General features: G+C 37.7%; 1 protein-coding gene across 1 annotated transcript; it reads left to right on the top strand.

Moving 5' to 3' along the window:
- Positions 1-9,693: 9,693 nt before the first annotated feature.
- Positions 9,694-25,538, top strand: LOC139137270 (uncharacterized). The gene is made up of 10 exons (XM_070705271.1): positions 9,694-9,968; positions 11,294-11,437; positions 15,212-15,346; positions 17,837-17,962; positions 19,078-19,134; positions 19,922-20,062; positions 20,756-20,887; positions 21,884-22,009; positions 23,109-23,168; positions 24,196-25,538. The coding sequence occupies exons 1-10, from the start codon at positions 9,896-9,898 to the stop codon at positions 24,462-24,464; spliced, it is 1,263 nt and encodes a 420-aa protein (XP_070561372.1). The 5' UTR covers positions 9,694-9,895; the 3' UTR covers positions 24,465-25,538.
- The last annotated feature ends 892 nt before the right edge of the window (positions 25,539-26,430 follow it).

Here is a 26,430-nt window from a genome sequence, read left to right as displayed (position 1 = left end):
CTACCTATCAGCCAGAAACAACAAAACATTCATACTGTAGGCTATTCGAACTCAAAACATCGCATTTCTAGAGCCTGGAGCCACAAAAATAGTTCCGGGCTTGTGGCCCCACAACTGACGTTTTTGGCGATGAGACTTCTAACGTCTGATGAGGGGTCAACATTTTTACATGTAAATGTTGGACACTAACAAATGTGCTAGGCGGCTATGAACACTGTTCGTACAACCTACTTATTTTACATTCTGAAAAGTCAATTAATACAATTAACACACACTATAATATATGGCAGAACTCTCAAATGTCACGCAATTTATTATGGGTGTGTCGACAGGCAAACCGAACGATACTAGTTTCTTTTCGCTTCATATTCATATGCCGTCGAAAGACACCTTCAACTGAAAACTGGCCATAGCACCAATGTAGTGTAGAGAGAGGGAGAGAGAGAGAGAGAGAGAGAGAGAGAGAGAGAGAGAGAGAGAGAGAGAGAGAGAGAGAGAGAAGAGAGAGAGAGAGAGAGAGAGAGAGAGAGAGAGAGAGGAGAGAGAGAGAGAGAGAGAGAGAGAGAGAGAGAGAGAGAGAGATTTGAGTTTCCAAGGTTTTGTTGTTATCCTGTACTGTTCATGGCATTTATTGTGTATTTGAAAAACATAAAACATATTTGACGTGTAGAAGTGATTCTGCGTATATTGGGACAAAAAGACCTTGAATAACTTGAATTTCACAAGTTCATGACGTATTTGGTCTATAGCGTAATATTTCTGTTATCGAAGGAAAACTGTCGCTCTTGTAATTTAAACCTGATTGATTTAACAATAAACTGGACCCATCTACAGTATTATTATACATTGAATCTGCGTACTACTTTTGCGCCAAAGACGTGTTAGAGGGACCACTGCACTTTGGCTCACGATAATGTTCCAACACTTCAGTCGGTACCTGCAAGCCCTTTGTACGTTATTGAAAGACGTCCTAAAAAGGCATAAAAAGTGGAAGTCATTGAAAAAGCATTAGTATTAGCAAAATCCTTCAGTGACAAGAGTGTGTTCGATTGCCTTTAAATTTGGAGTAGAAGAACTTGAAGCTTCAGAACTACATAAAGAGTTGAAAGGTATTGAAACAGGAGGAATAAAGGCAAGAGATCATCAGCCAAAAATCCCTCAGTAGGGAGCGTATTTTAGTTGTTTCCTATTTTGGGAGAAAACAACTTGAAGGCTATCACGACATGAACAGATTAGCAGTAGCCATTTAAAAGTGAAGATGGAACTTAGGAAGGAATCATTAACAGAGACCCCCCTAGGATTAACAGTGTATTGGGTTGCCTGTGAGTAGAATATCTTGGCGGTTATTAAGGTTGCCATGGTGCTATGACACGGGATACTAAAGCGGCTGGCTCTGACTGACCTTGAAAGAAAACACAAATCGGTCGGTGGCGCAGATAAGTCAGGTCACAAAGGACAGATCAAGGCTACGAAGCACATTGAAATTGACCCATACAATTGTTATCGGCTTTGGAATTGGTTGTATTAGGCGGCGAACGTCCTCTCAAGTACTATGTCACCCAGTAGTTGTTCATTACCTGATATTGTTTGTCAATTGAACTTTGCAACCCTGGTTGGCATGGAGACGGGTAACTCACACGATGGAGCAAGCAATGAGCTGTTTGCAGAAGACAATAATATATCTAGTTACATGTACTTGAACACTTTTTTTGCTTTGACTGTAGAACCAAACTTTTTTGTGTACAATAACGTAAATTTCCCACTAATGGTTGTGCACTTTATCCCCCCCCCCTCTCTCTCTCTCTCTCTCTCTCTCTCTCTCTCTCTCTCTCTCTCTCTCTCTCTCTCTCGGCCAGACAAACGATAGCATGATCGGTTGACGTGTGACAAGAATACACTAAATGAACGAATTTTAAGAATTTTTCACTAAACAACATGAAGTAGGTACTCACTACTCCTTTATTCAACGGATTACATTTTTGTATGACTCTTGAAGATGGCGAAAATTCTACAAATCACTGATAAGGATTGGACACTCACTTTAGAACAACCAGGGTTTTGTCACTCTGCAACAGCGTCTGGTTCAATCACGGGCAAGAAGAGTTATGTATATTTTTCATAAAACATTTACATGAAACAGCCAAACAGGATATACACTTATATTATACACGATATCATACATAAAACGCAAACAACCCAAATATGAACGATGTGTGGAGTTGCTTTCCCTTTATTACCCATGCCATCCGGCAGCAACATTCAATGGTCTGATCAAAGGTGAAACATTACGATACATCAGAACATGCAACAACAAAACCGATTTATACAGAAAGTCACACAATTTAGTGAAAAATTACATGACCGACAATACAAGAAAAATGAAATAGAACGCATTATCAGAGAGACAAATCATCAAAAAAGAAAACGACTGCTTGAACAACAAAAAGAAAAAAATAACGCCACCAATAATACAATAGTCTTCATAACAACATACAGCCCATACATAGAAACAAGCAAGCACTGACAGAAAACTGGCGTGAACTTGAAAAAGACGAAACACTAAAAAAAACTGTTCCAAAACAAACCAATAATCGCATACAGAAGGAACAGAAATATAGGCGACACACTGATAAGCGCCAGACTTCACAAAAACTACAATAGCTCAAACTCAGGTTCACAAGAACCTATACAAACACAACGAGATCAAACAGTAAATATTTTAGCTTCCTTATTTGAACAACAAACTCAAGTGGAACAACATATTACAAAATAAAAACAATCAACCATTCAACACGTCTCACCGAACAAAACTGAATTTTAAGCGACTGATGAAGAAAACTCTGTTTTCGAAACGTAGCGCCAAAGGATCGTAGTGTCACAGTAATCTCTCCGCTCCAACCCGGAGTAACACAAGACACGTAGATTACGGGTACGTCTCGCCATGGCTAAAACAACAATTTACATGAAACAGCCAAACAGGATATACACTTATATTATACACGATATCATACATAAAACGCAAACAACCCAAATATGAACGATGTGTGGAGTTGCTTTCCCTTTACTACCTATGATCACCAGGTAAAAATACAAATTAAACAAGACGAAGTTGAACGGACGGCCGTTTGAAATAGGTCAAGCATGAAGCAAGGTCCGTTGACCTAAACTTTGCCATTCTCTTCGCTGAAAGGTACAAAGGACAACGGTGAATTGTCATCAATACGCTATGAACACCAGTGGTTTTCATTAATCTTGGTCGATATGCTACACTTGCTCTATTATTTGTCTCAGAAGCGTGTTTTACGATCAACTTGGATTGCTATGGAAACACTCGTTTCACGGACACTTGTATTTTTAAAAGCGTGTATTGAGAATCACATTTACCATGACCGCTTCCATGTTCAGAATACGACAGCCAGTGTCGGTGAAAAGCAAAATATTTCGCACGTGTGATGTTTGACTGCAGTGTAAATGAAAACTTTCCCCGTATGCGCTTCAATAGTGAAAGACTTAAACATTTTGGGAAAATTTTCTTTCCTCGAGAAATCTTTCAACCATTCTATTGCTAAATCAACATAAAAAATCAATATAAACATAACATAAATTAAATCAACATTAAAAATCAGGGGTTATCCTGCAAATCTGTTACAAGGGAAAGAAATTACCTAACATTTACCGGTATTTGAAATTCAGAATAGCCGACCCCTCTGTGCTAACTCTGAAGGCGAACATTAAATTTTCGATTTTCAAAAAACTAAGACGGTAAAAATCTTTCTTACTTCATGAGCTTCAAAATGAACCCCCACAAGTGGTAGATCAAAGAAGTATCGTAAAAATTTGAAAGTATCTGTCCCCAAGGCGCATTCTAACTTTTCGCGAACGATATAAAAATTGCTTGCCCGACTGACTGCTCGACTTTTTTGGCCCTATGGGTACTTCGTAAGACACTGACTGCTTCTTCAAATGCATTCTTCTTGCCGACTTCAAACAGGCGAAGGCACTTTCCCGCATTTGTACCAGTATGAAAAATCGGATCTTGAGGACCTCCGCGAAATAAGTGTTTGCTCACAGCATTATCGTGATTTTCGTTTTGCGGCCTCCTCCATCACATCATCGTACGAGATCAGTGTTCGCTGATTGTCCTCCCCCCCCCCACTTCGATGCCGCGCTTTGAGTAACCATAATTGCCTGATCTCACGTCGTACTGAAGTGTCAATCAACCTCACCCATTCACGTAATGAGTCCCGCCAGCAAAGGATTACATCTACCGACAAAACATGCTCTTTTACGACCAAGAACCCTCTTCAATAATACAGTCCTTGTCGGTAAACGCACCTGTTTTATCTCCACCATACAGCCCTGACAATGTGGGCCATTAATGATTGGGTGCTGAGGATTTTAATTACACATCATGATCTGACGGGGACAAAGAACCGTCACTCTGCGTGATCAGCCGAAAAACGTGAATCTGTGACTTTCAATAATATATTGATAACGAAGACATGAAAATTTCACTAACTAGTATGATGATAGGCTACTGTAAAGAAAAATGCAAATCATTCATTTTTTTTGCCTGGTCATTTGGAAGAGAAGGTAGTATTTCCGCCGGTGAAAGTGTGAAGGCAAAAGTTAAAGTAACATTGACCGTAAACTTCATAAAAGTTAATTTGGAAATCGAAGAAGCATGCAAAATACAGTCTTCTGATGATGATTTTATTAGGTCACAGTGAGCAGTGACGTAACATGAACTTGAAATGATACGAGCAATGGGCTGAGGTGAATATTTCATACATGTGTGGACATACAGTGTAAAAGTGTGGAAATGTCGTGACGCGTTCGTAACACCTGGCATCCGTGGCCGCTTAATTGTTGATTTAACCTACTTCATACAGTCACAAATTCCGCTGTTTCCTTTATGTGCCTTGGTTTGTTGTTTTGTTGTGCTCTATTGAAGGTGTTAGACTAAGGTGCTTTTCAAGGCATTCTAATTGTCGCGCCATATAATTTGAATGGAGACTCGGAGAAAAAATCGCAGACAAAGATTTGAAGGATATTGTTAAGTCAATGCATAAATTTCAACCGGAAATCTTGCAGCGTGTTTGCTAAAAGGCAAAACCGATTTTTTGGAAGGTTCAGCAAAGTCAAGTGACTATAATTATGCAAATAATGACTATGTTCTGCGCACGGTTGGATTTCCCAATATCAGGGCTTTCAGAAAACATTTAACTTTATTGGGGGTTTGGACTACTATAACTGAGAAAAAATAAAAATCTGAATGGGTCTATATGGTATCTAGCTATACCTTAAAGCCTCTACTTAATGATATAATTTATCGAAGCAACGCCTTCTTTAGGATCACTGCTGCAACCTTAGTATAAACATGAGTGGTCCATGTAGACAGTGTGTGTTTAGGGGAATTGAAATCAACTGCACTGATTTTCATAAACCTAAAGAGACACTGTGATAAGGAGAAAATAGACATAATATATATAAGGAAATTATTTTTGGGTCTACAGTCTGTAAGTTACAGTGACCAGTCTTTTCCCTCTGGTTGTTGTGTAGATAGGACAAATAAGTTGTTCGAACAAGACATTTGAATATATGGCCCAGTGTTATGCATGGTTATGTTATCTCACTCTTGAACACAGAGTGGCAATCGTAAACTCTAATTTACAACCCCTGAGTTGGTTTTGCCTTTGTGCAAGCAGAATTTCTGACTGCGTCAAGTGGGTTTAATAAAAAGTTGTAAGTGGTCACGGGAGTAAGGTGAGGCACCATTACGAATTTGAAAGTTTTACGAGCCGATTTACGAAAGGAATTGTACCAGCACAAAGGAAGGTGGAATTTTTCGCAGGCCTTTACACCAAGAGGAGTTCATTCTGATAAAGTACATATATGCCAACCAAAACATGTTATAAACCCCGGCCTACCATAATAACTATATACGACAGCAATGACGACGACGACGACGACACGATACGATACGATGAATAATTTATGTAGTGCCTAGTATCCATCAAGCAATATTCACTGGCGCCTTACACTAGGTAAGCTCTCTTGAAGAAATGAGTCTTCAGCTTAGATCTGAAAGTGCGAATGTCGGGAGCTGATCGACGATGACGAAAGATGATGATGATGATGATGATGATGATGATGATGATGATGATGATGATGAGATGTTTAATATCTATAGTATGACGTAGGAAAACCCTATAACGTTTCTTCTATATTGTGCAAAGGTCCTAAATGATGACCGACCACTTAATCACAGAATGAGAGCATGGAAAATTATCTGCAGTCAATTCGACGCCTTGCCATATACTTTTAGTCGTACCGTTATAGATACCATAATGTTACGCCAAAGATCGCAAACTTTTCGTTTTGTCACATACTACCACGTCAACTTGTTGTTGTTGTTACCGCATAGCGCAGGTCATGTTGTCGTAGCGACAACGTCTCAAATTTCAGAATCCAGGACCTTGGGAATGTACTGACGTGAGACCCTGTACCCGTCGCGAAAGAGATTAGTAGACATCGTGGGGCGCCCATGCTAAACGCTTCATTATACAACCACGGCACTGGGGTCGACAGAACACAATCGCGTCGGCGTGACCCAACCTCTAATTTTTCCCTCATCGGTACACAACTACAGCTTCGATTGCTTAAATCACACACATGGCTGTGTCCTTTGTGTGAATTTTATTGCTTTCATATTGACCAGCCACTGCGATCTTGTCAAGCGGTGTTCAGGGCATGCCCACCAAAGACTAATCACAAGCCAGCAGTACAATGTGCTTTGAAGCAATCCATGGGAACCGGCAGAAAATAAAAGCCGCTATGAAAATTACCCGAGTATTCACTTCGGTAATGTAATTTCTTTACCACCTCGCAATTGTCATCGATCTTGTCTGTCTATTTGTTGCGGTTCTCTTAAACGAGATATGACGAAATACGTAAATTCAGCACCAAACAGAGATCAGGCACTGACCTGAGATTGTTGGTGTCTTTAATATTTTAGTGTCAGAAAAGTTTGTAAGCTTAGTATTTGCGACAATTTTTGTGGACGAGAGCATTTCTTGCGTTTTAGAAAAAAGGCGGACCCCCCTGAAACCGTTATTATTCGAATATTACACTCTCCATAGCTCCCGAAAAGGCACATTCCAAACCGTTTTACTCATCAAATACTGGAAAGAGAAGGGCCTACGCATCGTTCAGGGTAGCTTGCGTTCTCTGCAGCTCACATGGTAGCGCCGCCGATACGCCGCGGTAGCGTGAACATCGGTTCTCACGATAGACCGGCTGATCAGCTAATGATGGGTGGAAGGGGTCGTTATTTGAGTGCATCAAATTATATCCGAATAGTGCCCGCGGCAGTCACCTTGTCTGTTTCAGTAACATCTACCCTTTTTAGCAAGATGTCGAACTCTTCTTGTTGTTGTTCTCATTCTTCATCAATGAAGTTGCGGATCGTGGCGGGCGCAGACTACCTCCAGCAGTCATCACTTAACGCGGACGCAATTTTAGATGGTGATTTCGCTTAAGTGACTGTATTAAATTTTTCGAGAAACCTTATCAACAAAAGAATAACACGATAGACTAGCTTTCCTGTGAATAGTCGCCGCCATGCGCCACAAATTGTCGTCTGGTACTCCCACAACCTTATATTGTTAATCAGTGTTTTTTTTGTGTCATTCCGAAAGTTGTTTCACACAACTTATCACAAAACTGAAAGGCTTATTCTTTGCTCAAACTGTCTGGAAGAAAAATTCAAAGGTTTTGGAGTCCGAATATACCTGTCAAAAAGGCGCACCTGACTTTTGAGCGAAACATATAAAGTTGAATACACCGTCGTACGCGTTCGACCAGCAATTAATGAGGTTTCAAACATTTTGAGCTTTATGACTGCCTCCTTAGGGGGTTGGTTGGCAACAAAGACTGAATTTATGGACGAGAGACAGATGTGACGAAAACCGTTTATTTTGAGTGGCTTCCAAGAGTCTCCGGCCATTGAAAGTTACCGGCATAAACTGTAGACAATGGTCGTCCGGTAAAATATTTCAAGGAGTTACATTCGCTGTCCTTTCGAAAGTTACAATGCGCTACACTTCAAGACCATTGCTTGCTCTCGCAACCCTTTCAAGATCTTAAGACAGGCATATTTGCCTCATTAATGAAGAAAACAGCAAACAAACACATCGCCAGAATAGAAGCAGGGAGGCAAATTGTCTTCCCCTTGAAAGGTGCGTTTCAACACGATCGTCGGGCAGCTTCACACCGCAACAATATTGGCGTCACAGTTTGGCAATCCAAACAAAACGTATTGTTATTTGTTGTCATAAAATCACAAAGTTTATATATTGAATACGTGGAGATTGTCGTAATTGATCGTAAACTCAAGTCCACTGCTCATAAAATTCAACAGCATTCTTTCAGAAGTACACACAGCGATTCTAGTGGAAAACAATAGATCTTGAGAGACGGGAAATCTCCACATAGTTGGATAAAACTCGGAACACCAAGCAGTTGGTCAGTGACACGTTAAACCAGATTCTGCGGCTCAATAAAAGAAATCTTTTGTGAATTGATTCTATAAAAACACAGGGTCTTGTTTACGAACATCTGAAATCCAGAAAGTCAAATGCGTTGAATGTTTTTTTTTATAACGGCGGTGCACCTATAAAAGAAACTGTATGGCGTGGTGCCGCCTTCCGAAACAGATTTCAATTGTAGTTCTTGTTTGTTACGCTCGTATACCTTACAGTAGAAGGAAAATAAGGAGTCACAAAGTATATCATAAAAGTTGACTGCCATTCGCCTTACTTGGTAACGCTTTTATTGTGTCTTCTTTTCTGCACCGACCACAGGTACTTGACTTGATTGGAAACACGCATCAGTGTCGACCTTGTCGGCTGAACGGTATACACAGTTCATGGTCACACGTGTCTGTGGAGCAGAACGCTTTTGCATTTTCGCTTGATGTGTTGTCAAAATCCCTCTTTAAAGATCCTTAAGAAATAAAATCATCAGGTTTCGGCCAGTCTGAAATCAAACTTTATGCCTTTTGGCGTCACAAAAATCACACAGTACAAAATAATTCAACGCTTATCGCTCAATCGCCAGCATCTTTTGGTTTAATTTGCCCTTGCCCCCGTTTTTGTCTTTCTCCTTAAACGCGATTCCCGTTCTGCTCCAAAAAATTGTGACTAAAACGTGGTGTTCAAGTCGTTGGCACAGCCTGTGTGTATATTTGTCACTGATGTCATTTTCGACAATTGAATGGAATTCAATTATCAAAAAGTAACTGTGCATAGTGTGTACGATGTTTGCAAGGCGAAAACTCTGTATTTCAATATTTTTTGAGGAATAGAAGAGGCAAATATACTGGTTTCCTTTAAAAATGCCTAAATGTAATAAGATGTAATGTATAAATTACGGAAGGGGACATTAGAGTCATGTCAAATATAAAGCGATTCCCATGGCGATAAAAGGCTTTCGTGAATAATTGTATGAGACATGTAACACACGACAACAAAAGATTGAATATTAGAAACAAGAATGGGAAAGATTTCGATGAAAACAAAATTCGACGGACAAAAAGTTGACTAAGAATAGCATTACTTTGAATGTTGTCTTTGCTTTTGTAAGCCGAGACGTCACGCCTTTGTTGTCATCACGGGGCGATTCTTTCAGAAGAGGTCGCTTAGTACCGGTTATTCGGTGCACTTGTTTAGTGTTTCCCGGGACGATAGTCCCAAGAGGTCCTCGCAACAATGAACCGCTGAACAGACAGTTGTTGGCAAACACTCCCTTCAGTCGTCTCCCACCGACCTGGCAGCTGGTGTGTATTGAGAGAATTTCGGCAATTGAACAACGCCATTTTTTTTTGCTGAGGACTATGAAAGTTGTGCTACTGTTTGCGTTGGCTCTGGCGATCTTTTACTGCCCGAGTCTGGTGGTTCACAGCGAAGGTAGGTTCCATGGCTTTCGAAAAGCCGAACTTGACCAACTATACGACACAACCACGGTACGGTCCAGGGTCACCAACTTGGTGTTCTCAGCTCGAACTTTGAAAGCGTTTGGAGAAAGGTTGCTTTGACACGAGACTTGCTAATTGATAGAGAGTATTTGCTTACCGGAGTCTAATATACTCATTCAGGGAGTAAAATTTAACGGCGACTCCATCAACTTGGTAACCTCGTTGAAGGGCAGGATCATGCGGCAACAAACGCTGTCGCAAAAATCTTACAAAATTACATTGCCTATAAAATTCGTACAGTATTCAATATTTTGTATGTACAATCGTCGGCTTGTTTTTGATCGAGTAGAAATCACAACAGACATTTTTCGGTCACGATTCGATGAAATGAGATAATAACACGGTACTGTCGAATGACGTATTTGTTTTACGTGTCGCGCAATCAATAAACTTAATCAGTTAAGAGGTGTGTCAACGTTGAAGCCATTTTATGCAAAAGGCGTTAAACGGGTCATAGAACGTTAACCGAACGACATTTCTTATCCGTCGTTTGACTCCAGAATTCAAATATCACAAATATTCTTTAGGTTTTCAAGTTAAGGGATTAACATTTACTGTACTTAGTTCCGGTACATATCTGCTGTGAGTTGCTGTGAGTTATTTCGTCATCAAATACCAAAATTAATATGTAGTTACTGATTTCAAAACAAAGACAAACCAATATTCAAACGATTACACCGTATAAAAATTTCAAACTTTTCTCATTTGGAATACATATATTGCTAATATGACTTCCATGAATAAAATCCACACATCTTGTTTTTGCTGCGATATCTTTGCGACAGATGTTGCTGTTATGAAACCCGCACAGTAGTCTCACTTTTGTAATTTAAAAAACTTTTACATTAAAAAATGTCGAATATCCTGTCATAATATAAAGTAAGACGAAAATAAATATTAAACATATCCTGTCACTCGATTCATAGCTCGATACAAATACAGATTAAGCTGGTGAGAGCATATTTTAATTATTAATTTTACTCTTTTAAAGATTGTTTTGTTAATCACCAGATTTAAATATTTTGGTAATAATAAAAGCAAGGCGAGATCTACAGCCGATTGCAGAGAACTATTTTTAGATATTGAAATTTCTTGATAAACCAAGTCTGAATTTGACCATTTAGATGAAATTATAGTTAAATTTACGATTGTAAGCTTAAGTCACAAAATAGGTCACCGTCATGAGAGACGAATAAATAAAACGCTATGGTTAGAATACGCTCATTTCATTTTAATGTCGTATTTTGTTTTTTACAGATCTATGTGAAAATTCTTGTATCGACGCAAACGACTCTTCGTGCGACGATGCAGGAGAAGGGGCCGATTATGTATTGTCCTATTGCGCGTACGGAAGTGACTGCGCAGACTGTGGTGTGAGGTCCCTCAACCTGTCGGCAGAAGGTAAAAATTGTCTACCTTTTCAGACCTTACAGTAGATTACTGCCGTACCAACGCTTGGACAAATGATCGCGTCGACCAATATGTCACAACAAAACCGGACGCTATCAGGGAAAACGAATTGCTTGTCATTGAGTGGTAGTCTTTCTTGAGTAGCATAGTTTGGCAGATGACGACTTTGTCTTGAGGTAGTAATCTCAATCTCGAAAGTGAAAGACTTCAAGTTTGCTCAAACTTTCCCAAATAAATCTTTCAACCACTCTCTTGCCAAATCAACAACAAAGTAAGGGAAGTAATATATATATATATATATATATATATATATATATATATATATATATATATATATATATATATATATATATATACATATATTATTTTATATATGTCATTATATGTAGGGTGTGTATGTATGTATGTATGTATATATATATATATATATATATATATATATATATATATATATATATATATATATATATATGCATGGACATATATGCATCTATATATCTATGTATATATGTATGTATATGTATCTATGTATCTATGTATGTATCTATGTATCTGTGTATCTATGTAGAGCCACATTAGAATTTCAAAATCAAAGCTTTTTTAAGGAGGCATGTTTTAGCGAGTTTTATAAACTTTCATATGCTAATGCAATCAAGTATCTGTTACCAAGGAAACTCGTCTGTAGACATTATTCTATCATTTTCCAAAAAGCTAAAAATATCCAATACAGCGACGTGTTCTAACTTATTCGTTTGTTCATAGTTATTCACAGTGCCACCGATTTTTTCTGCTCCTAGCTGTCTTTTCTGATCATGAAATGGCAAAAAGCACTCGTACACCCTCACCGCCAAAACAAACCAACAACACATTCCGCTTTTATTCTATCCATATAAAGCCGCTGACAGTCACAAATCCTGTTAAAGGGGATTCTTAGCCTCGTTAAACCAGCAGTTCAATTATTCTGGAAAAATCAATTTTGTCAGATTACACACAATGCGATCACAAATAGTGTTTACCCTAGTATACAGGACGCTTTCACAAACGGGCCATTGGTCCAATTCATTTCCACAAGTAACATAGGCTCTTACTTTAAAAAAAAACAAACTAAACATTGTTACAATACAATTCGACTCATATAAAACGTATGATGACAACTTTTCATTAAAGGTTGCAGCACATCGCCCTCTCTTCACTCTACGCAGACTCCACTTCGCCTACTTTCATTGTTATATCCGTAATAATTGTGTCCTTTTTTATTTGATTGGTATTGCTTTCTACTCGGGAATGAAAGAAAAGGTGCGCAGTGTTCTACAGACTTACCACGCCAGGGAGATCACCAAATGGTGGTACAAACCAACCCACGGGTACTAATCCGTGGGCTTGAGGGGCCCACCGTGCACCCCCCCCCCACATCCCTACTACTTGGGTATTTTTTTGTTCTTTAGGATCTGCTGAACAAGAAAAAAGATGTTAACATTGGATATTTTGGGATGCACTACCTATCTGGGCTGGTTTTTGATTTGCATGTACCGCAAAAAATGGCGAAAAATGGGTAGGGGTAGGGGGTACTATATCCTCCCCTACATTGAGTAAACTAGCATGAAATAGCACAAACCATACATTTTTTAAAAGCTGAGATTCTGCTCTTTATGAGAAACACCAACTTTAGCAAAATTAATTTGTGTACATAGAATAGGACGACTTTAAAATGAATTTTTTTGACAATTTTGAAATTTTTTACCCAAAATACCATGTAACAATTGTGATTTACTTGTTATTAAGCAAAATTTTGACAGCTTTTTGTGTTTGAATTATTTATTTCCACATATTAAACAAGGAAAAAGTGTTAACATTAGATATTTAACTATACACTACTTCTCTTGAGTCAATTTTGAATTGCGTGTATCTGTATGGGGTGTGCAAAAGCTAGGGGTAGGGGTACAACATTCTTTCCTTGATGAAGTAAACTGGCTTGAAATGCCATATACCTTATAGTTTAGAAAGCTTAGATACTGGTCTTTCTAAAATGCATAAGGTTTTAGTCAAAAAATATGACGTCATAGAATTGGATAACTTTAAATCGATTTTTTCTGGTAATTCAGTATTTTTAACCGGAAGAAAATACGATAACTATTGTTTCCTCCTAATGAAGCAAATCAAACACATTTATGGATGTTATTTACTAATTGCAATGCGCTGAAGAAGAAAATAAATGTCAAAATTGGGTATTTACCATGCATTATTGTCTCTAGTCACTAAAATAGCAAGTTTTGCTACATTGGTATATCGTGAATGGGCATTTTATTGTTATGCAATGAACTAATGCACAGCCTTAAAAAGAAGACTCGAAAACGTGCACACATAGTCATATTGCCATTTTCTCCTTCAAGTAAATAGATTATTGACGACTGTCTATTGTTATAATTTAATTTTTAAATATTTTTCTATAAAATAATTTTGTTTAGGCGTATTTGGAAAATTGTCTATGCCTCCTTGTCTTACTTTATATACAGCAAGCTTTACTGACAATCTATTAGGCCGAGGCTAGAGGGGGCGTCTACGTGCACCTCCCCCCTCACCGCACAGGATAACAAACCTGTAATTTTCAGAAGCTTGGGATCCCTAGAATAAGAAATGGGATTTTAACAGACAAAATATAGGGACTCAATAGCTGTTACGGTCATGTTTTGAAGGGTACCACAAAATCACGATTTTGTGACCCACGTGAATTTTTGTCAAACCTGTCTTCTTGTACGTGATCTGCTGAGCTTACTGTTTAACATGACCTAGGTTATGGGGTATCATTAGAAAGGTGATTTATTCTACTTGGAAATGGTATATAGCAATATGCAATATCTTCTATAGTTTTCATAAAATAGGGCCATAATTTACCCCATACCCCAAAGTTTTATATTCCAAATTACCGTCAAAACTAATCTCAAATTCCGACAACTATTGACCGGGACATAATATGAAGGGCAATGATTTGTATTGAATTTAGTATATTTGCTTTAGGTTCATGTTAGAAACTTGAAACGAACTTTTAACAGAATAAATATTGTGATGCTGTAGCTGTAACATATATCCTGCTATCCTTCAAACTATGATGCTAACAGCTATTAAATCACAATAATTATCCTGTTAATGGTATCTTTCATAGTTGGAAATGTCTCTGTAACAAATAATAAAGGTTTCATACAAAGTTTGTCTTTTTTATAGAATTTATCGAATATATGACAGCTATGATGGCAGTGTCGCACTGAGTTTAAAATAACCTTCAAATATGAGAATGCTATATCAGATACAAAAAGAGCTGCTGTGTTTTGTCTAGCTTTATTCGACTACGTTCACTCTGATTACAATTTGTATAGATACATACATACATACATACATACATACATACATACATACATACATACATACATACATACATACATACATACATACATACATACATACATACATACATACATACATACATACATACATACATACATACATACATACATACATACAGACGTACATACATACATACAGACGTACATACATAGATACGTACATAGATAGATAGATAGATAGATAGATAGATAGATAGATAGATAGATAGATAGATAGATAGATAGATAGATAGATATAGCTATAAACTTACATATGTAATTATGCATATACATATATATGTACTAATGCATTACATGTTACATAGATAGGCACAGCATAAAACATTTGACAACATAATATATGTCCCATATACCGGTGTGCTTTCAGCGCTATGTCTGGATACATGCTATGAGAGAAACCGTGACGGCGTTTGCGACGACAGTGGACCAGGGTCGGACACAGTCTCTTGCTACTATGGCACGGATTGCACGGATTGTGGACCCAGATTTTTGACGGGCCCAGGTGAGATTAATTGTAGCAGCCTCTCTGCGGACGTCAACTAACACTCCAGTATTGATTAGAAATGTAGGTTTACGCAGGAATGAAATCCAACCGGATCTAGGCCTAATGGTTCCTTCTCGAGATCAAACCATTCGATTATTGGTCGTGAAATAGATTACGCTGGAATTGTATGTAGCGGAAATTAACACGATCCCGCGAAAAATCTACAACCAACCTCTAAATAATTAAAACAGCATGGTTGAAGTCGTGTAAAGTATAGAGCAAAAGGTACTGGACAGAAATTACACGGGGACTGGTGTTTTTCAAAATGACGCTGCGCAAAAAATAGTAACCCTTCAAAAGCGTTTGCGCAAAAAATTGTAACTCTCAACAAATTTCCATACGCAATAAAACAGTGACCCTCCCCTGCGTGTCACATTCCATATCAATAATGTATTAATTTAAATATTATTTTTCATTTGACTTTTGAACTTTTCAAAGAATGTTTTTTAACCTTTAAAATAACCTCTTTTATGCAGGTTTCTTTCAAGTAATTCAATGAAAAAAGATCACATTTTACAATAAATAATTCTATTAGCTACTTGCAGTACAGTACTTGCAGTAGCTATTCAAAATCAAAATGGACAATACCTGTAATAATTACCTTCATTTACAGTTTGGCCTGCAATTGTTACAGACAGTACTATTATTGTTTGTCAAGAAACTTATTACTGCCTATAAGTCACTATTGAACAATACTGACTTATAAATGCACAGATATAGCAAGGTTTGTTGGGAAAATGTTTAATAGTTTACCCCTAGAATACCATGAGTGGTGAATTGATATTTTTGGGTAAAGTTTAAATATTTGTTGTTCACATTTGCACTTACAAACACCCTATTTTGATCAAGAACATCTGTATCAATTGTAAAACACTTATGAAAGCATAGATTAGTTGGTTTGGTATTGTAAAAAAATTATTCTAAGTTTTCTTCTAGACTAAAATGTATTGTTCAGTTTGTATCAGTGAAATTCCAGAATCAAATTTCTTGTACACGTATGCACTTGTAACTACCCTATTCTAATCAAGTATTATAGATTTATGCCAATTATCTTATGTCTATAAATGCACAGATATCGCTAGTTTTACATTGTAAAAAATATTCATAGTTTTGCCATAGACTCCCATGTATAGTGAAGCCACATTTTCGATTCCATTCCAAACTTAAATTTCTTGTTCACATATGCACTTGTAACCATCTAATTCTAATCAAGTACATTTATATCAATTATCCCTTGTCTATATATGAACACATATGGCTAGTTTTATATTGGAAAAAATCGTTGTTTTCTCATAGACTCCAATGTGTAGTGAATCAACATTTTCCATGAAATCTAAACATCAAATTTCTTGTACATACATGCACTTTTTTCTTCTCTCTTCAAGCAAAGTACATCAACTACATAAATTATCAAACCTATTATAAAAGTACAGATATAGATTGTTTTGTAGGGGAAAATTGTTAATAGTTTGCCCGATAGACCCCTTTGTATTATGATTTGATATTTATTGACGAAGCGCAATTACACAAAAATGGTGACCCTCCCAAAAGGCACTCCATGAAATTTCATGTCCCTTCAAACATTCTCGGGCAAAAAAATTGCAAATCACCCGCAATAAAACACCGGCCTCTCCCTCGAATTTTTGTCTTGTCCGCAATACCTTACCATGACAGCTGAGTTTGTATTCTTCTCCGATATGCAGATTTACCCAATTCATCAAAGTGTCACGATGTCAGGCTATAGCACAAGTTCGAAACAAGGGCAATACTAGGCTTGGTAATATTCCCTCCCAAACCTCTGCCCTGAGACAGAAATTCATATCACATTGTTTCCCTCCTATGTTTACGTTGCGTATGACAACTTCAACGATAAAATATAATTCGTATCTGTGTTCTGACAACAACTTCCGAAAGACAAACATTTATTTTAGCAGGCAATTGAGAACATTTAAAACTTGTCTCGTAAATATCATGATATTCAAACTCGGGTCTTTAACCAGCTATTCAACATTTTGCATGGAAAGCTTAATCGTAGACAAAACCGAACTACTATGAATTATAAAGGGATTTAATTTTATGGTGTGTACGATATGATTTGCGAGATATTTTTGATCATTTTGGAGACGTTCACATTTAAGTTCATGATTACAAAATCATGAAATAATCCGAAACCATCTAAAAACAGATTTAATGATAAAGAATTCATTCGTATTTAAAACCAGCGAAGAAACTATCAGATTTCGACAGAATGATTTTAATCTGCATAGAGCAAAGCGGGGAATAAACATTTTACGACAATGAAGAAACAACATAACTCATGAAAGAAATTGATCTACAGTATGGTAATCCTAGGCTTTACTGATTTTAAATGAGTTTCTAGTATCCACAGTTTTATAATTATTTTGGGAAAAAATAAGATTATTCCTTTTTCTGTTTGTTCCACCACAGATGAGCTATGCAGCGACGACTGCGAAAATGCCAATGACACTTATTGCGACGATGGTGGGTATGGCTCATATGAACTTGGCTGTGAGTATGGGACTGATTGCATTGACTGTGGACCAAGATTTTATGGTAAGCATCTTTAGAATTATTCATTTCTTAGTCTGCAAATGTTGTACCCCTCTTAAGTATGACATTCGCCGCTGTTTTCATCCCACGGTCATTACTCTCTGATATGCAATTCACAGACAACTGAACCCCTGGAAGCTCGCCATGTCTGCCCTGCTCCACGTACAAGAATCATCCTATCCTCGACAAGCCAAAACGGCGCGCTTAACGACCTCTTGACCCAAACCTGCTTTTGGGAACAATTGTGTCATCTTAGGGGGCCCTCAAGAGGCTTTTTGAAGCATTGGAACCCTAGGAATATTACATGTGAAAAATTGTTCGGGTACGCCCATTATTTTTCACTCTTCCAAAACAAACAACAATAAACACATTGTAGTGATTGTATCGCAACTTGCAGTTATACTGTCACCTGTTCCAATTTTGCCAAAATTACCATGGAAAGAAAAAATCTAACCAATCACAGATTTTAAGCGGGTGGTCGCTTTTTAAAAACAGTGCCCTCACATGGGAATTTTGAATACCAAAATACGCCCCTTTGACCATGTATGGGCATAATTAGATTACAGGTGACTGTATACCTTTAAGGTAACATTGATGCATACGGTCATTCTATCACTGTTAACCCTTTGAGCGCCAAAGTCAATTTTTGTGGCCATTATAAAGTAACAAGTAAAATTTTTTCAGAATTTTGCCAGAATTTTGATAAAGAACTGCAGCAAATGAAATGTGATGTCCATTTGGTCCAAAATTACCAAAAACATTACAAAATATTTGTAAAATGTTCCACTAAAATTTTGATGGGAAAAATTACCGCTCTCAAAGGGTTAATCGTTGACTTTTCGTCAGTGGGAATTTGTTTATGTTGGGGCATACACCCTGCAAGGTATGATGTCGAGAAGATGTATGTCGCGGAGCCATCATCCATGAAGTTGTCGTGAGTGCAATTGTCTCTCAGACATCGTAGCAATGTGTTATGTCAGTAGTGAAATCCGGTGAACTTTGGTATTCTCACTGCTACCGTTGGTGTTCTTGTGCTTGTTCATACAGACACCTGGTTTTGCTGTGGTTGCTCTGACCAATGGCAGTTCTGAACTAAATTTCTTGGTTTTATTTTGCAGAGGAGTACGTCGGTCCAACGGTAGTTTTGCCTGTACCTACCACACCACCGATCGACAGTAAGTGATGTCGAAATATGTATTGAAAAAAACCACGGAACAACTAAAAATATCTATTTGTTTATTATGTCTGTCTGTATCCCTCCCTCCTGTATCTATCTATCTATCGCTATCTATCTATCTATCTATCTATCTATCTATAGATCTACAAATCTACCTATAGATCTTTCTACCTGATATTCCCATCAATGAAATAACTTGCTAAACGTCTGATTATGTATGTATGTATGTATGTATGTATGTATGTATGTATGTATGTATGTATGTATGTATGTATGTATGTATGTATGTATGTATGTATGTATGCATGCATGCATGCATGCATGCATGCATGCATGCGTGCATGCATATGTATGTATGTATGTATGTATGTATGTATGTATGTATGTATGTATGTATGTATGTATGTAGATGTATGTATGTATGTATGTATGTATGTATATGTATGTATGTATGTATGTATGTATGTATGTATGTATGCATGCATGCATGCATGCATGCATGCATATGTCTGATTATGTATGTATGTATGTATGTATGTATGTATGTATGTATGTATGTATGTATGTATGTATGTATGTATGTATGTATGTATGTATGTATGTATGTATGTATGTATGTATGTATGTATGTATGCATGCATGCTGCATGCATGCGTGCATGTATGTATGTATGTATGTATGTATGTATGTATGTATGTATGTATGTATGTATGTATGTATGTATGTATGTTTTGTATCTATCTATTTATCTATCTTTGCTAAATGATATCTTGTGTCTTTTTCAGTTCAATGTTCAGATATGTGTCGATACTCAAAAGATCAATTTTGCGACGATGGAGTGGACGCACTTCGCGATGTATACAGCTATTGTCAAGTTGGAACAGACTGTACCGATTGTGGTGCAAGGGTAATCGACCTCACCGTTCGTAAGTATCCTGTTGAGCAATGGGAGTGATTTCCTCGAGAATCGAAGGGACATATGTATACTGCGACGGCGATACGAGCGAGGAAATAAGCAAAGTCATGATCAGTTACAACGTGTCACAATTATGTGAACTCTTCGTTTTGTACCTCAGGGTCAAAAGTTCTTTACCATGTTCAATTGGTTATGAAAGAGAAACAGAATTGCCTTCAGAGCCTATCTGAACACGTGTAAATTACAGTTTGTCACGCCCTAGGACAAACTTTCACCAAAACATCATTGAATTTAAATGCATAAATTGGAGAGGGTGCATCTTCTTACGATCACTCGCGTCACAACGAAGTCTGTTTCGCAGCTGACAATGTCATCAGCGTTGAGTGGTCTAGTAATATATTGTACGGCTTTGAACGTTACTATGGCGGTTTTAAGTCAAATTTAAAAATGTATAATGAATCAATTTATTTTATTATTCTTCCTTACTTTTGATAGCGTTTCGAGTTCATAGATATATGTCAATAAATAAATAAATAAATAAATAAATAAATAAATAAATAAGAGAAACATAAACCGCGTTTCTTTAAGTTGGCAGAAAGTAGACGTCGCTTGTTGCAACCCGTGATCTCATAGTTTGACGTCTACTTTGTGTTGTTTTTATTTCTCATTGTAAGGGCCACACCTTTCCATTCTTCTTTCACAGCTTTGTGCACCGACTCTTGTGCGGAATACAATAACAGTATCTGCAATGACAGCGGGCCGGGGTCGAGAAATCGAGACTGTATCTTCGGTTCGGATTGCAGTGACTGCGGGCCGAGATTTCTGACCGGTCCAAGTAAGTAAAATTGCCGGATTAGCTATACTCTGAGCGATTTCAGCTGGACCACCTCAATAGTAGAGGTAGACTCCTACGTGTTAAGGGATATTAGAGAACTAAATTGGAAACTGTCGGTCGCTATGTTTGATTCCGCATTCAACCTCTGGTTAGCTCCTCCAAAGCTCAAGAGCTCTCCAAACACTTCCAGTACTTCTTGTTCGTGACAAAATCTACCGTCATGCCGTTTACACAGTGAATAGAGACGTGCTTCTGGAAGTTCTCCACGCATTTTACGTAGAAAACTTTCTTTCTCAAGAGGCAGTAAGAATTGTGAATTGCTTTTCTGCAAAACAGTAGTGTAATCCGCTTGTTTGCACCGATTGTCATAGCTACATTGGTTCCCATGTCTGTCAAGCCATGTCGGCTGGAATATCGACCCGTAGACAAAGATAGCATGTGTTGGAATTAAACGGACCAAAAGATCAAACGTAAAAAGAGTTTACACGTGTCATTTACTCGGGCAACTTATTGGCAAGTCTTTTTCCCCCGGTTTTGCCTGGTGTCTACGGACGTCTAGCATTGATAGCGATTTATTGGATTACGGCGAGTTAAAGTGCATGAGTCGCCGCACTCATCGAATCCTAAGCCAAGTCGGTTTCCATGACTACACGACACTCTATGCCATTTTAAAGTCACATAGCCGAAACATTAGAGAGACTTAACATAGGGGAAAGGCTTTGAAACTTTCATATGCAATTTATGTCACACATTCAATAATTACAGGCGTCACGGTGGGCTTTACGCCATTGGAAGATCTACTCGTACAAACATTTTACCAGCAAAAAATGGTAATAACATTTCCCCCCCCCCAACATTTCTTTCTTAAAGATTATCAGATTGATTTATCACAATCTAATTAATTCATTAATTCAAAAACATAACACAAATATTTCAAAACGGTCAACTGAAATCTTTTATTCCAATTGTGTTAACTTTCCCGCCCTTTTCTTGCAGTTGAACTCTGCGACGATAGTTGTGATACAGCGCAAGATGGTGAGTGTGACGACTCGGGCCTCGCATCTCACACCTGGGGATGTCAATACGGCACCGACTGCACGGACTGCGGAATCCGTTACTACGGTCAGTATTCAAACCCATGATGCCGTGTGAAACACAGTGTATAGTTCTTTTACCGGTTTCATGATGCCGTGGGCGTTACGTGTACAAACTTGCGCCACTCATACAACTTTTTAGCAGTAAGTTAACACGCAGGGTAAATTACTCATAGAACACCTTGTCAGCTTACACCCCGGTCTTTTTTTTCGTCGCCTATGTATAAAATATACACAAGGCAATTTGATGGCAAATTTGTGTCATTCTTGTATATAATTCGGTTGTACAACAAAAAAATCAGTATGATTTCGTTGTTTTGAGTGTGTATACGGTGTTTGGCGCAGCTGCAGCAATGCATTGTGGGATAACCGGGAACAGGTCTATTGGCCCTAACTTTGTGCATGATCGTTGACGAACTTGAATAAAATCTAGTCAGGATATTCAGAGGTCAAACAACTCTCAACATTACATATGGGCAGGCTGCGATTAGACGTACTTTTGAAAATGAACTGAGAAATATTTTTCTGACAGAACAAAAACACTGGAAGACACACAGATTTCACAATTGATTTGGTTCCAGTACACGATTTCGGAAGATTTTTTCTGTTTCATTAATTATTTTAAATACTTTGTTTATGTGTCGGTTGGCCGGGGGGGAGGGCTAGGAAAATTTGATGCCAGGAGATTTTTGAAAACATTTGGATCCTTGGATCAGAACATTACCTGTCGAACTATGTTATTCTGCTTCAAGTATGTTAGTGATATGCATGACCGTTTTGAAAGTATTGCACTCTATCCAAAGTAAAAGTTGTTACACAACTCTCAAAGTTTCGTTAAGTGCTGTGACATTTTGTGTGTGGTCCGTCAGCGTAACGCTATATATATATATTCTGAATATGGCACGAACAATGCAGATCTGAAACCCGCATGTAGTCACCAGTCGAGCTGCGGGTGGCATGATTTCGTAGCAAGCTGAGGAGTACGCTTCCAAAGACACCGCCATCAAGCCAGGGAGCCAACTGACATCATGAAAGATGAGTCATTCGTCCCACTTTACGATTCTACCACTTAGTTTTGACAATAGCTTGTGTGTGTGTGTAAATGACGGCATACATTTTCTCATCAGATGACTACCCAACCACTGAGTCACCGACGGCTGCCAGAGTCACTGACGCACCACAATCAAGTGAGTATTATTGGTTTAACCCTTTGAGCGCCAAAGTCTATTTTTTGTCCCCTTTATAAAATGAACCCCAGTCAATCTTTCTCAGATTTTTGCCAAAATTTTGAGTAAAGAGTGTAGCCAATGAAATTTGATGTCCATTTGGTCCAAAATTATCAAAACATTACAGAAAATTTAAAAAAATTTGCAAAATGTTGCACTAATAGGAAGTACCAAAATTTGCATGGTGACCCCCGATTTTTATTCTTCATTGTGAAACAAAATGGTTGATAGATTCTTTGAGGAAAGTTTGAGCAAAAGTTTAAGTGTTTCACTTTCGAGGCGCATGCTACCTTAAAAACTGGACGGTCACCCTTTTTTTTACTCTTTTGGACTCTTTAACAGAAAAGCAGTAATTGAGTATATCGGTAACTTCATCCGCAGTCTCAGTTAATTTAACTATTCATAAGTGTTGAGAATAACAAGGATTGCTTTGTTATGACATTTCAAATTTAATTTTCAGTTAGTTTCTCATAACTTGAAAATTAAGGATGTCTATTACTCTTGGGTTTGCGCTTTCGGTGGCCGATGTTCAGACCTCTTCACATTGGCTCACAAAACAAAACAAAACAAAACAAAAAACTGGAGCATATACTGTTCTTCATTACTGTTCTTTTTAGACCAGAACCCGCTTTCAAAGGTAGCTTACACTTGCTCGTATCGGTGAATAGATCGTGGACTGGATAGGTAGCCTGTTCTGATAACCTTACTTGGAAAAGCGCGCTCTTATCCGTCTATCGTAAAAGAATCATTCATTAGTAACTAGTCTCGTTCTGATATGCATGGTAAGACAACCGTTAGTGCACAGTTGGCTTACGCGATCAATGTGACCCGCAAACACGACGGATTTCGATTAAAATCACCACTTCTTATAAATATTAAGTCGTCAGTATTCTCTCTCTCTCTCTCTCTCTCTCTCTCTCTCTCTCTCTCTCTCTCTCTCTCTCTCTCTCTCTCTCTCTCTCTCTCTCTCTCTCTCTCTCATATTCAGAAAGCGACAAGCTGCTGACAGCCATCGTGGTAATGATGGTATTCTGTCTCATTTTCATGGTGGTCGGATTGGTCTTCAGCCAGCTGCTTAATCACAAACTCATCAAGGCCCTGAAGGCACACAATAAGCAGAACCAGGACCGAAGCGCCGAAGACGGAGACGGATCAGACAAGCCGAAGAACAACGGCGTTCAACCCCACCATCCACGAAATCCGAAACGCGGACAGGCTTTCACCGTCGCGGAAATGACACCCGTTGACTCATTCTAGAAATTCTTTGAATTTCACAAAATTTAAATAAGTGGTGACAAATCCTCATATAATATATATGCAATATCTTGTAAAGTATATTTTATTACAATAATTACGTTTATTGCATTTGCGAGCAGTTACCCTGATGTCGTCATGAAAGAAAACACGAAGACGTCGTACTATTCCAGATGGCTGGGTATCGTATAATTTGAAAAAAATGTTGAATTTCATCAATTAAAGCCCGTAGTCCAGGTGTGATTCTAGCGGCGTTTTATGTTACTACATCCCGGGTTGAAGATATTTCTTGGTATTTACATTTTTGTGAAAAAATTCATGTTCATGAAAAATACGATCCACAACTTCTTTTACTGTTTTGATAGATATCACGAATTGCATACATGCAGATTTTTGCTTACATATACGATGAACAGACAAAGGTTGTGGATGATTTTGACAATCGCACTTTGTCAAATATTGCAATCGAGAATAAATATTCGTAAAAATGGACCTTTACCGAACAGTTTCAATATCTGAATGTAAATATCCTAGCTATCCCTAATATAATACGTATTTCTTCGAATTGTCATTTTTTATCGTTTACATTAAATTCGACACATTCATTAAAACGTAGTTCATCTGTGTTGAACGAAATTTGGACGAGTTGAAACAATTGTTAATTTATATATTGGTTTACCACAGTGAGGTTCCAAACTACGCAAAAAAGTCAATTTCATTTTAATCTATTTTTAGGGTCAATGATTACATGGACACTGTTCTGTTTCATGAAATGTCACTCTATCTATCTATCTATCTATCTATCTATCTATCTATCTATCTATCTATCTATCTATCTATCTATCTATCTATCTATCTATCTATCTATCTATCTATCTATCTTTATATATGATAGATAGATAGATAGATAGATAGATACATGTAAATAGATAGATAGATAGATAGATAGATAGATACATGTAAATAGACAGAAAGATAGAGAGATAGATATTTTCGAGAGTCTGTGTTTCAGTTAAGACAATTTCTATCATCTATTCGAGATAAGTCAATAAAATTTACATTCTTACACTTGATAAATGTATTTACTCATTTTTATTTATTTACACTTTATGTAAAGAGGGTAGTCTGATTTACAAACTGATCGTAATTTACATCAGAGCCCTTAGAAATATACGTCATCAGTAGAAATCCATCCGTACTGAGTAAAATACATATGACACAAGTAGGGACAGATGGAAAAAAATTCTAAGGAACAACCTTCATATATATATACTTAAATTTGATAAACAAAAACCCAAGCAGTCGTTTTTTGAATAGTGACAACTTTTCAACATTTCTTATATAAGATGGAATATCGTTCCATAGTACACTAGCACGGTAAATGAAAGTTCTTTGTCCAGCAGATGACTTAAAAGGTGTATATAAATTATTGTTACTTGAGCTGTGTGCGTTGAAATGGCTTATGTCTGCGATATAGCGGAACTGGTCTCAATAATCAGGTGCAATACCATTGAGGACTTTAACAGCGACAAAATAATCTATACGAAAGTCAATTGGTAGCCAATTTAGACGTAAAAAGAGAACTCGGGAAGACACAGATAAATCAACACCTACAATGACCCTAGCAGCTCTTTTTTGAAGCTTATAAATTCTTATAGAAGATTGGTCCTTGGGGTGTTGCCCCATACAGTACAACAATCAAATACAGACAGAATAGTGGCGTTATAAACCATAAGAAGAACGTGGAGTCAAAGCCGCAGCTTTCGCAAGAAGCCAATTCTAGATGACAAGTCCTTGCATAAAGTGTCAATATGAGTATCCCAACTTTCTGTCAATCTCAGTGTGTGTTTTTGCGTGCTAACGGTGCAGAACGTTTAAGAATCGATGCTGTTAGAAAGCAGCTCGGCTCAGAATCAATCTGGTCTCAACTGAACTGAGCTTCAAAGCTCTTCCAATTAAGTATAGGATA

The sequence above is a fragment of the Ptychodera flava genome, chromosome 7 (assembly GCF_041260155.1).
Source record: "Ptychodera flava strain L36383 chromosome 7, AS_Pfla_20210202, whole genome shotgun sequence".
Classification (NCBI taxonomy): Eukaryota; Metazoa; Hemichordata; class Enteropneusta; family Ptychoderidae; genus Ptychodera; species Ptychodera flava.
The sequence above is the reverse complement of the archived record's forward strand: the minus strand, read 5'-3'. Positions and strand labels throughout refer to the sequence as shown.

Excerpts from the sequence above, each read along its gene's own strand:
- LOC139137270 (XM_070705271.1), top strand. The coding sequence starts at position 9,896 with ATGAAAGTTGTGCTACTGTTTGCGTTGGCTCTGGCGATCTTTTACTGC. Across the intron at positions 20,063-20,755 it reads GGTAATCGACCTCACCGTTC|CTTTGTGCACCGACTCTTGT; the intron begins GTAAGTATCCTG and ends CTTCTTTCACAG. Across the intron at positions 22,010-23,108 it reads CTGCGGAATCCGTTACTACG|ATGACTACCCAACCACTGAG; the intron begins GTCAGTATTCAA and ends TTTTCTCATCAG.